At 41.1% G+C, this 13,255-nt stretch overlaps 1 protein-coding gene across 1 annotated transcript; it reads right to left on the bottom strand.

Annotated features, from left to right (window-relative positions):
• Nucleotides 1-765: 765 nt before the first annotated feature.
• On the bottom strand, nucleotides 766-13,022 carry gdap1l1 (ganglioside induced differentiation associated protein 1-like 1). Its single transcript, XM_010875204.4, has 6 exons — nucleotides 12,481-13,022; nucleotides 9,005-9,197; nucleotides 5,614-5,787; nucleotides 3,866-3,960; nucleotides 2,960-3,074; nucleotides 766-2,736 (listed from the first exon to the last, which is right to left on the bottom strand). Exons 1-6 carry the CDS (start codon nucleotides 12,661-12,663, stop codon nucleotides 2,393-2,395), a joined length of 1,104 nt encoding a protein of 367 aa, XP_010873506.1. The 5' UTR covers nucleotides 12,664-13,022; the 3' UTR covers nucleotides 766-2,392.
• Between the last annotated feature and the right edge of the window lie 233 nt (nucleotides 13,023-13,255).

Raw genomic sequence — 13,255 nt, forward strand, 5'->3', positions numbered from 1 at the left:
ATTACATCTTGATGAAGTGTAACTTCTTGATTTCAGATCAAGTAGGGCTTGTTTTGTGGGCAGATTAAGTGTATTCTAGGACAAAGAAATGAAGCACAATAGAGTTCTACATTGAGCTTCAATTTTTTTTAGCTCTGGCTATGTTTAAATTGTGTCCACAAAACCGGCCTGTAATGTCCACTTCAACCCAGTGCTTGACTTCAGCAGGAGCTCACCAGAGTTGACTATCAGCAACTACATTTTCAAATGCTTGTCATCCTGTTCCTAGAATATTACCTCAAACATATATGTGGACCTCCTGCATCTAAATATAAACAGTATCAGCACCCACATTTATTACAGTCAACTATTACAGTCATGCATCGCCCAAACTTAATCTTTGAGTAGAAAGTTGTCAATGGAAATTCATTATTGAGTTTGCTTTTTAGTCCAGGACCAGGCTTAATCGGTGTCCAGAAAAAACAGACCTATAGTGTCATTTCAAGGTGAAGTAATAACAGTTAAATCCATTACATAAGGTGAATCAAAAATGGCCCCACATTCACTACAGTGCACTACGGTTGATTAAATACCAACATTTCCACTTGCTCAAACTGCATTGGAGAAAAGGGTTCTTTTCAGCTGTGCCTCTCCATGCCTTGACAAGAAGATGACAGATGTTTAACCAATTGAAACTGAAAGATCCAAGGTGCCTCCATCTGTTCTTCTTTAATGCCCTACTGTTAACCGTTTATATCAGCCAATTTGGAAATGGAGAGTGGGTGGGTGGGGGGGGGGGGGGTTCAGGAAAAGACGCCCGCAAAAACTATTGAGAGCTGCTTCTCTTTCAGTGGGAATCCAGAAAATAGGAGCTTTCTGTGTCTTGTTTTCCTTGTTTTCCACTACGTCCTTAGTCAGTCACCTGATTAATGTTAAATGTTCCTTGATAGATGGCAGCTTTAAGTCAGTCAGACCCCAGATGGGTCGGGTTACAGTTCTGCAAGTGGTTTAGGAGGTAGGGCTTTATGATGCTTAGTCATAACAGTGGAACAAAAGGAACAAAATATTTTTTATGAACTAAAACTGAGCTCTCTTCCTGGAATCAAAGCAAGTAATGTGACCTCCATAGGTATTGGGACAGTGAAGTCAACATTTTTATTTTTGCTGTACATTCAAGGCATATGAAAATTGGAATAAAATATGATGAATATGAGGCAAAAGTACAGAACAACACCTTTTATTTCTGTCTGTTTCAACACACAATTTAGAGTTCCATCCCCTCATTTTATGTGACCATAAGTTTTGCGAGATTTGTCTCACAGGTGTTAAATTGTATTTTCATTGCCTTGAGTGTACAGCGAAAATAGCAATTCTGGAGTTTTTGTTTAATTCCTGCCAGTAGTTCTGAAAATGGTGCTAATGAGCTAGTTGGGCCAGTTTTTCATGTACTACATAATCCGATTAAAATGCATTGTCTTATTACCTTTTCATACAATATGTCGTGAATCCAATTAATAAGGATCAGCTGAATGTGCTTTGGCGTGAAATACAGTACAGGAATCATGTTTATAAATGAATATTGTACACTAACAGACATGTCTGAATATGGCTGGGATTGTTTCACTCCCGTTTCACTCCCTACCTCGTTACGGGTCAAAAAAGAGTGAGGGCCAACAGAAAAGGTGTGGGCGTGAATTAGGACTGTCTGGATTGGTCCTGTGCAGCTCAGTTGGAAGGGGACGGTGCATGCAAAACCAGGTTTCATATCTATATTATAAGTCGCTCTGGATAGGAGCGTCTGCTAAACAACTCAAATGTAAATGTCTTGCTATCCTGCCAGTCCCAACTGGCAGTTTCTGGCAGCGCAGAAAGTATCAGATATACAGTGTCAGTGTTCACGTAAATCGCCTGGGGTTTTTGGCGAAGGTAACCCGCGGCCAATAGAGTGAAGGGTGATAGGGAACGCCAAAACTAGAGACGAGAAACCACATAGCAATACTCGATATTTGTGGTGGGTATGAGTACCACTTTAGGTGGGGAGATGCAGTGTCAGAACATTCTGTATGGCTCTCATGTGACATAACAGTAATTCCAAAAAATACAAATAGGTTCCCTTGATTAAAATAACTGGACAACACATGCCTTCAAAAGGAGCTAATTAGAAAGTAACGCGTTGACAGAGACCCTAAAGAATGTGGCCAGAAATTAAATGGAAAAAGGCGTTGAAATGCCAGAAAGAAATGTGCTGTTAAGAATTCCTTTGTGTATGGAATGTTTTTCTATTCTTTGTTCCACCAGTAATAGTGTTCCCTATATAGATTCATACTTTCCTGTTGTCGTAAAACATTACGGAAAAGTTTAAATGTGACACAAATACACAGACATTTAACACAACGAGGAGGGAGCGCGTTCACTACACGTATTTCTTTTTTAAAAACCAGTAGGCAAAGTAACCCATCCCACCAAGGGAGCCCATGAGGAAAGAGGCCCCGAAGAAGGACGGCGGCTTCTTTTTTACCATTCGGAATGCATTGGGTAGAACTGCTGATAGCAGGGTTGTGTGGATGTCGCCCAGAACCTTCCGGAAAGCGTAGCGTTTTTGCACCCGCTCGAAAAAGGACTGGAGATTGGGTCGGCTGCCATCCTCCCAGTATTTCTTTGAGAGTCCCAAGAACTTGAGCCTGTGCAACAGGGCTCCCAGACAGACATCAGCTAGTGTAAATTCAGGTCCACATAGCCATAACTCATATTTCTGACCTGCCAAAAGAGAACATAGTGTAGCAGAGTGGGACAAAGTGTCCTGGTCCCAGATCTGTTTAAACCCTCTTACCAGCCGCCACTCCCACGGTCATAAAAGTGAGGGGAGTTGGCAAGATAACCAAACAGATCTGGAACCAGGCTTGGGAGATAAGACAGAATATTTCCGATAATGTAATCTTTGAACTCAAGGGCGTAAACATCAATAATAACGTCCACTCACCTTCATACTCAATTTTCCTCTTCTCCAGCTCTGCCTCCACCTGATCTAGCACCATGGCCAACTCGCCAAGGATTTTCTTTAGAAACGTCACGTTGTCGTGGTCCAATATTTTGGCCTGTGAGCACAAGAACAATCACGTTTTACTTATGTGCAACATAACTCTATATCGTTGTCCCTTATGACCGTCAGTAGGTGACAATAATGAATGAAGGGCGAACGAATTTCACTGTCTGTGTGCCTCTTCCAATCCTGTACCCTATAAGGAGGTGCATTCATTGCAGACGTTGTTATCTAACTCGTGTGGGGGAGTCAAAGCCAGGAGCGGCCGTGAAGTCAGGGAACAGGTCGGTGTGGGTGACTTACAAAACACAGGGAACTGCAGAATAAAAGCCCCCTCCTCAAATAAAGATCAACTTACACCTGCTAGCTGTCATTAACAACTGAGAGCTATTGTATGGTGTGTCATGTTCAGTCCCATGCAAGCATCCCTTGAAAATAAAACAACAAGAGTAAAAAATAAAGAGTATAAAATAAAGAGTAAAAAAATAAAGAGTTAAAAATAGAGAGTAGAAAATAAAAAGTTAAAAAGTGTATGTCCAACAATGTAACTAACAGATTTCACAATAAATGTACTGACTGGCCGTCCTGAAGATACAGTAGGCGGAGCCAAGCTGTCGAACAAAAAACATTTGTTTCAGAGGGCAGATTTGTGCCGACCACGGTAGCCATGTGTGGTCCTGACACAAGCACTTTGGAGTAACTCTGTATTATCTCTCCTACATCACACTGAAACGTGGTCAGTGGTAATACATGTTGGAGACGCTGCTTAGTAATTCAACAAGCCGCTGCTTTACGGTTTCTCTCCCCGTGGGTCTTTCCTGTGGCGTGGTATAGCGGTGGTCTCACCATTAGCTTTTTCTGCTTGGACAGGTACGGCTCTGTCAGTGTGGGCTCGTCGTGGTCCAGCTTCATCAGCTCAGACGCAGCGTTGGCCAAGTGTCCTGAGGACAGAGATAATAACATCACTGTCTCTGAGGTATAAGAAACGAGTCAGAAGCTACTACCTTAATTACCCATAATAAACCCGTGTCCCAGTGTCACCACTAATAGTTTTAAATGACAGCTAATTATACCTAGTGCATATTCTACTATTTGACCAATGTATACACAATTTACAAATATGTAGAGACATACTCAGACCAAATCTTCAAAAATGGCATTATTCATGCTTCATTGAACATGAATTTGGGAATAGTTTTGGCTGAAAGACCAGTGGGAGAGCTTAGAGACCATGGAGCAGTACAGGTGAACCGGGAACCAGCAGCTTAGAAGACTAGACCACCCTGGGACACCACACCAATTTTAAGAAATGTACTGTGTCACATCACATTTATTTGTAACAATGCACAATAAATGTAATCCCACGATTCACCTGGTTCTCTGTGGCTACACACAAGAGGGTCCTGGCCCACAGTTTGGGAACAGCTGCTAGACTTCTGTTATCCTGCTAAATCTTTATTTCATAGTGACAATTAATTTCAGTTGTGAAAGAAAGATAAATCAAGTGTTGTTCCTAACAACATGTGAATGACTCTGAGTCAGTGTACCACCTCCAACAACCAATAACCTATCAAGTTGATTTAACAGGTTTTTCCACAGCAAGGTCTGAATCAGCCCTTTTCTTGATTTACAAAACACCATGACAGTAAAGGGAAAATACCATGCATAATAGACTTAATGACATAATATTTCCTGCTATAGTCTAGAGAGTTATTAACATGGCTTGAATGCAATTTGCCTTGATAAAGATTTCACTCTTAAATAAGATTAACTTGGATAATACATTGTAATCTGGTTGTGGCACAACCTGCTGCAGTAAAGTGTTATGAAATGCCTTATTAATGGCATATTGCAGTTAGGCCTACACCAGGGGTTCCCAAACCTTTTTGGCCGGCGACCCCATTTTGATATCTAAAAATTATTGTGACCCCAACCATGTGAAGAAAAAAATTATATAATCGTTTTTTCATTTTTTTTGTGGCTATGAAAGTCAGTTGTAAAACATTCTCCGCCGACCCCATTATTATATCAGGTGACCCCACATGGGGCCGCGACCCCTAGTTTGAGAACCTCTGGCCTACACAGTTAGGCTTTTAAAATACAAACCTTTTAAAATACTTTATACACAACATACAGTACTGTGCAAAAGTATTAGATACATGAAAGTTGAACTAAGGTCATTTATTTGTGTAGTATTTTAATAAAATAAATAAATAGAAATATATATATATATGTATGTATATATATATATATATATATATATATATATATATATATATATATATATATATATATACATACAGCTCTGGAAAAAATTAAGTGACCACAGCAACTTTTTCTTTCTTTTCCAAAAAGGTTGGAAAGGAAGATTTTGAGCGAGGAACAGAAGTGTTAAAATTAAGAGACCACTGCAAATTGAACGCTTCCGTTCCTCACTCAAAACTTTCCTTTTTGACTTTATAACAAATGAATTTCCCTTTTTGACAAGTGAATGCCTTCTCTGAAACCCTGTCAAAAAACCACGTGTGAATACAGGTCTCGTGAATTGTAATTGTATTCCCACTGGGAAACCCCTGAATTCCGACTTGACTTACTACGTATTTCAGCGGTGGCGTACTTTGGGATCATGGAGTCAGTGGTGAGCTCAGGGTGCAGAATACAGCCGTGTGTGTAGGCGTCCATAGGCAGGCCATCCAGCAGCTCACGGTACTGCTGTACACGATCATGGAGAGGAGAGCCTGCATCTGGAATCAGCTGGGCCACAGTCTCTACGGACACACCAGGTGGGCACAGGCAGAGGGATGTACAGCACAGTGACGGAATAACAGTCAACAGCATAAATGCACGGCACTGTTTCTGTTAGCCGACTTGAACTGCTTCGTGTAATAAAGTTAATGAAAATAAAGTTAACAAAGTTTGCTTATACATTACGAAGGCTAACAATGGTGTGTTAGGGGAATTTTGCTGTAAATGGTGTAAGACAAATCTCTGTTTGAGAATAGGAATAGGGGCTCAATAGACAGCTGCAGTGAACTCCGAAGGTATTTGGAAAGTGACACATTATAAAAATGTTTTCCATTGCATTCCAGCTCTTTATATTTTGAATGTTTAAAGAACAATGGTGTTAAAGTAGTCTCACGGACCAAAAAAGTGTAAATGGAAGTAAAACTATCCATAATGACGACCGTACTCCGAAGACTTCACAGTGGCTGGACTGTAAGATCCTAAAACACTACTTAGCCTCAACAACCAGATGGGCTAAAATGTACATGCAAAAGCCTGCAGAGGTCTAGAAAAATGTCTTGTGGATAGATGAGACAAAGATTAAAATGGACCAGAATAATAGAAAGAGGAAAGTATGGTAATGCTCAGATCCAACCAAATGTCTCAGATCCAACCAAATGCCTCAGATCCAACCAAATGCTCAGATCCAACCAAATGTCTCATATCCAACCAAATGCCTCAGATCAACCAAATGTCTCAGATCCAACCAAATGCTTAGACCCAACCAAATGCCTCAGATCCAACCAAATGCCTCAGAACTCATTCCAAGGACCATGACCCTAAACACTACCATTACAACCACATATTTATTCATGGTCAAAAGTTGAATGTTCTCACTAGGAAGTTAATCAACCAATCAGAATCCCAGGGAGCATGCCTTTAAATAGCTGAATACAAGATTTAAGGCAAAAACAAAAACAACCAGGAACGTGGTACCAAATTAAGCCAAAAGACCATAAAAGCACACACACAAAAAAGAGCAGAAAATAACTCAGAATTAGGCTCAAGTATTCCTCGTATACCCAAAAGTACATAAAAGGAAACAAAAGGGGTACTTTGGGGTTGTTTAGGGTAGTTTGTGTTCTGTTAGGTAATTTTGTTTTAATTTGGATAGTTTTGTGCTCTTTTGTGTTCCTTTGGGTTCTTTTCTGCTCATTGAGTTCTTTTGCTTACTTTTTGGTATCTGTTTTGGTTATTCTTGAGTACTTTTGAATAGTTTGGGGTGAGTAGTAGGACCCACAGGAACTTAAGATTGCTGGCAGAGCGTCAACAGGAAAGATACCCAGCCTCTGGTTGTGGATCAATCATTGCATGCAAAGGATATACAACTGTGATTACTTATTGGCTAATTCACTCTGGATGAAGACACCATAAATATAAAGCTGACATTCTGCACTCAAACACCATAGTCTTTGTATCCTTCAAAAGTCAAGGTGCTGGAATGCAGATCCAAAAACACACAAAAAAAGCCTCTTTAGATTGGGGAGCAGGGACCCAGGAAGGTTGCGGGTACTTTTCAGTCTGTGTCATCGGGGGGAACTGCAGCTGCACCTGGCAGAGAGCAGAGCAGGCCCAACCAGTGGACCCGGGGTGTGGCCTCGGCTGTACGTGGCCCGGCTCGGTGTCTCTGGCCGCTGATGGTGCACTATGCTGTAAAAACGGGCGTCGTCCGACAGAGCTCACGCAGGGGCATGGCCTTGGCTTGGCACACAAAACTGCTGCACCCGCAGCCACGCAGTGATGGTGCAAAATTAAATGTTGCACGGGAAAACAACTCAGAGAGCTCACAGTTTATTATGGCCAAGGTCGCAACTAACGCCATTCCTTGAAAAGCAAATGAGATACTGCTAAAATGAATACCAAAGCCAAATTCTTTCAGCCCCAAGAAAATCTGGATTTTAGTATCTTGCTGCAGGTGGGAGCTTGTGGACTTTTCAAATACCCAACAAGAACAAAAACATTGCTTCACTGATGAACAGAACTCTGTTATTAAACAGCTAATCATTAAAACTATTCTGTCCATACCATAATGACCCAGAGACACCAATGCCAATGAAGCATCGGCTTTGCATGATACGGGACACATACATACATAAGTACAGTACTGGGGAAATGACAGAATACAATTCAAAGGATCTGGGTTAAAATGCACTTTCCTGATGAAATAAAATAGCATCACCTCAACATGGTTTCTACACCTTAAAATAGCCACTTTAGCCCCTTAAAACATGCATAGTCTTTGCCATGCGGCCACCAAGCAGTCGTCAGAAACTTCATGGACGGCCGTTGACGTGTGAGCTGCATTGGATTGTGTTATTGTCCACTTTCATTCATGATAAGATTATTTAATTTTATTCTGTACATATAGTTGATACAGATCGGTAGTCTATAAGGTTCCTCTGAGTAGGTCACATAGTAGCTAACATTATAAACAAAAGAGATCATGGACTCCACAAGAGATTAGTAGTACGAAAGGCACTATCTTCCTCAAGGGTAATTTGATGATCTGCTTGTAATAGCAAAATTAATCAAGATCAATAGCAGCCTGAAAAGGAATAACCTCTCAAAGATCAGCCTCCAAATACTGACTGGACTAAATTTCAAGTTCCTTGGAGTCAACATCAGACACAAACTGACATCAAAGCACTCCATCCACACACACTAAGACAGTTGTAAATATAGTGTTCGGCCATAGCTCCCGGGAAGATGTTTCAATCGGGGAGTGCTGATGATGGCTGATCGGTGGTATTGAGCAGATATTGAACGAACAGACAGATGACCCATAGCCGTCGGCCCCTGTGACAAGCGTCTTGCCGACGGACAGGAGAATGACCCGCGCTCACTGTTTCATCTATTTTGTGGTACTTATTGCCTATTTCATTGTGTTGGAATTAGCATTTCTTGAAAAATGGCTCATAAGAAAGCATTTAATTGTTATTTGAAAGCTGTTGTTTTCAAAGCATGTGACTAATAACGTGTTATTTGATGATTTCCGTAACCTAGTAAATACTGTTTACAATCATTAGCAAAGACACTAGCAGCGTGAAAGCCAGTACCTCCCTCAAAGACAGTACATTTTTCTCAGTCACTCCATGATGTGCTTATTTACCTCTCCGAAAGTAACGTTAAAGAGAGCATGGTGCTGTCACTCACGTCACACTCACACACATTCAGAATTGAAGTGCTTCCGAAAGGCAATACCTCCGACAAAGTTAGCCTCCAGGTACTGAATGATCTGGTTGTAGTCCGAGACAATGGTGTCACCGTGGATGAAGACAGGCACCTCCTCCCCCAGGTTGAGCCTCATGAACCAGGGCTCCTTGTGCTCGGCTATGGGGAGACTCACATCCCTCTCTTCACACAGCAGACCCTTCTCATTGATCACCAGGCGCACCTGGAGGAAACACAACAAACATATTGGTCTCATAGCAATAGGCACAGGTGACATCAACACTTCCTCTTTGGAGACACAAGTGACTCCATCCAGCTCGACTCGGTTCACACTCAGTATGTTTTTGTTTCCTCGTACTCACTACTCTAGATGTTCCTTGTTATTACAATCTTACAATAAATATGTGGGCCAGGGCCAGTCCTATATTAGGGAAAACGTAGGTCTGCAAGGGTTAGAATTTAAAAGATAATTGTAAGGGGGGCTTTGCAATCCGTCTATTTCTCTGCTTACTGCTGGTACTTATAGGCTGCAAGGTTCGATTATCTTTGTATTTCTAACCAACTGCACAGCCTCCAGATGGGAATCTCTCACCACACACTAGAACACCACTACAGACAGCATGACACAAACCATTAAAAGGCCTTTCCTGATTGTTTAAGTACCATGCATTCATCAGTAGCAGACAAAAAGCCCAACCATTGTGATCATCTTCTCTGTAAGGAATTATGTTGTTGTGTTGTGCAGTAATATGAAAAAAAAAATTGCTTCTATGAGTCAGACACTGTCCATTAATAGTGGCTATTAAAAGCCATGCCAAGCTCCATGGAGATTTATGGGGAGCTATTTGTAGAAATGTATTAATGAAGTGTAGATTACACTAAAGAGCAAGATGATTGGACTTTTGTTGTGCAGGGCAAGACAAATGGCCAGACAAATTGTATCAAAACATCCCAAAGTGAAAGTGCACTGAATGAGTAGAGTGTTAAATTGAAAGATTGATTAAACCTTGTTTCTATTACAAGACGACCTCGTCCCCAGCCTACTACAATCACATGTCTGATGCCCCGGACAAAACACAAAGCCCTGTGTAGATCACTAACTATGATTTTTTTATTTACATAAATGCTGAAACGTTTCCAATCACTGAGTATTAAACATAAACATGAAGTGGATGATGAGTACAGTATAAAAAATTAAATAATGGCCGCTATTATGATGGAATGAGGGGAAGCTGATACATGCGACGCACTGTGATGCATACATTGGAAATTGAATTTGGTCTTCGTAACAGGGCTAAATAATCAAAATAAAAGGCCATTTTAAGCTTTGTATATGCTTGGGCCACTTTGTTTTTAATGGCAAATACTTATTCCTTAAACATCTACATGTCTCAATCAATGACATAATCAGTGGATCCAGCGACTGTAACCAATCCAACACTGTTAACTAGCCAACGAACGGCATCCTAACAATAATATCTTCCCGTTAACTTACTGGCATGGATCCACTGACAACCATCTGCGTTGGAGCCACCAAACCCATAGACACAGACCGCGATAGAGATCTTTAGATCTGTCTCAGGGAACCACGGACCCCTGAGTGTTGACTACTGCATCGATTTAACAGGATAGACCGACAGGGTTTCGTGAGCTGATGAAGGTGTACATCTCCAACCCCCCCTGACACGATCTGATTTTCAGTGGCTTCCATACGTGCTGTAACTTTAAGGTATCAAACTCTTACCCAATCATGACTGGTGCCTGTAAAATTAACCCTTTTGCTCTATGACAGATGGACCAGTGATCGAAGGAAGTACCTTTCGAGGGTCCGATTCAGACACCGTCCACAGTAATTTGAATCCTCCCCATGGACAGCAACCAAGGCAGTTTTGTACACGGTAATGCAATGACACAGCTATTTTCCATCAGTCTCAGGTGTGTTTACAGGACCAACATTCAACTTGCCCCTTAGAGCAATTAATGTACAGTATATTTTATATATGTATTATTTATATATACAATATGTGTATATTTTACAGGCTACTTGTGTAAATAAAACATATTTTTCTCTGTATTGGTTGTAGAGACAACAGAGGCACCAGGAGATCTTAAAATTCCTTGTTTGTTCCTTGTCATCTCAAGTTTAACACACCAGAACCATCTTTGAACCTGAATGAGGCTAAAAGTCACTGTAGTGAATCTTTGCTCAATAACATTTTTAGGTAACCATGTAAATGTTAAAAAAATGTAGCCCTGTTTGACCTATTGAAATGTCAACTCTCTATATCCTGTTTTAAGTAGGCCCACCAGAATATTTACTGGTGTGTGGAGTGACATCAAGCACAGATCAGCAGTAGCTCCCTGAACCAACAGCCTAGAGGTTGACAGATTAAATCCCACATCTTTGCCACATGGGGAGTGGATTGAAGCTGGCCATGAGCAAAATACAAAGAGCTGCAAAAAGGGGACGTCTAATCAAGTGCAGAGCATACCCTGGCCTATGTTGTATTTCATGATGTTTCACAATAATTAGTAATTTATAAGAGCATATAGGGAAGGGCAATGAAGATGTCTAATATAGGTTAGATAGATAAGATAGAGTCGGTCTACATATTTTATTGTCAATTTCAGTATCCTTAAGCACTGAAATGTAAGCATTAAGTCCAAACCATTAAAATATTGTGTAGACCTATCTTTCACACTGAACATTTTTTAAAGCATGGCCAGATTATGATAATGAAATTGTTTGTAAGATGTGGCCATAACCTCAGACTTTGACATCAGACAGTGGAGATAACGGTCAGTAAAAATGAGAGATGGTAGCGTTCATCTGCCAATATGCAACATCTTTCACAGATGCCCGAAGAGTTTTAAGTGGCAGTAACTCAAAAACACTAAGATGTCAAGGCATTGAGCTAAGATAGTCTGCAGACAGCCTGATCATGCTCTACACATCTGAAGGGAAAGCTGTGTATCAACGCCTCACGTTGGCCCCTCGATGGTCCTTCTATCTGAATAAAAACGGCCAGGCAAGCCCATGGAAACATTTTCAGAATAACTTAACAGCACTGCATTGAGATGAGGGCTTCCAATGTTCGCCTATTGTTTGGTTTTCACAGAGACACCTCATTTTCAATCAATTATTTAGATTGTCACGTTGGACCACATTTGAGGTGTAGCCTGACTTCTCATCGAAGAAGAGAAAACTGTAAAGAAAAACAACAGGCTACCTCTTCTTCTTGTCTACGTAACGTTTATTGATCACCAATCCTGCTGTATCCCATCTATCTCGTGTAAACCAATGTCGAGAAAAATTTCCAAACATGCTGCAGAGGTTTCATAACGTCCCCTACGACAAATATTGCCTATATGCCAATATGGCCTAGAACAAACAGTTTTACATATAATTATTATACAATATAAACATAGTTCATATAAAAGATAGGGCATGCAGGATAGGAGAGAGACAGGGAACACCTCCATTTCATTTTCATGCTGTCCGTTACCTTTTGAGAGGTGAAAGACTGCGTCCAGTGATACAACACGAGCTTGTCTTTGGAAAAATTGGGTTTCGACTCTATAGCCGGCTCTTCGCTTTTCTCGCCGTCTGTTATTTCACCGTCTTCATCCATGGCTGAAATGGGCCACCAGCTACAGTTGGTGGGGGTAACATTGTTGGAAGACGCCATGATAGAGGGTTTTGTGCGTGTGAGAGAGGACCAAGGGAGGGAGTAGGGAGAAATTAAGGGAGGGAGGGAGGGACAGAGAGGAAAGAAGAGAAAGAGCGAGAGCGCAATGGATTTCAGCACCACCAACGGAGCATCATCGATTCAACACGACGCGGCAACATCAGTTTCGGACAGCGCCCGGGTGCTGAATCCTAGATCTCTTTCGATATCGGTCGCTTGTCTTGGCAAAAATGGTACGGCGCAATCCATAAAACCTGACCCTTTAAACGAGCATTGGAATACGCTAACAATTGAATCACTGTGCATGCTATTACATCACAAACCTACAAACATGCGCCGTTGAAGTCCCTTGCCACTGATGGGAGGGTGCATTTCACAAGAAGGTCAAAGTGCTCGTGAGCGAAGCAGTGTAAAATATATTTTTCCAATTTTAATAGTTGAATTAAAAAATAATCCCCCCCAAAATGTATACTACAATTAAGTCCCTCCTACAAATTACCGGATCGGTTTTAAGAGCAATAGCTGGCCTTTTATTCAGGTTTTATTCAGTGAAATAAACGTTCTCATTTTGTTCACACAAAAACAACAAATT

The sequence above is a fragment of the Esox lucius genome, chromosome 12, assembly GCF_011004845.1.
Source record: "Esox lucius isolate fEsoLuc1 chromosome 12, fEsoLuc1.pri, whole genome shotgun sequence".
NCBI classification, from domain to species: domain Eukaryota; kingdom Metazoa; phylum Chordata; class Actinopteri; order Esociformes; family Esocidae; genus Esox; species Esox lucius.

Excerpts from the sequence above, each read along its gene's own strand:
- gdap1l1 (XM_010875204.4), bottom strand. The coding sequence starts at position 12,663 with ATGGCGTCTTCCAACAATGTTACCCCCACCAACTGTAGCTGGTGGCCC. Across the intron at positions 9,198-12,480 it reads AGTCTTTCACCTCTCAAAAG|GTGCGCCTGGTGATCAATGA; the intron begins GTAACGGACAGC and ends TGTTTCCTCCAG. Across the intron at positions 2,737-2,959 it reads GAGGAAAATTGAGTATGAAG|GTCAGAAATATGAGTTATGG; the intron begins GTGAGTGGACGT and ends CTCTTTTGGCAG.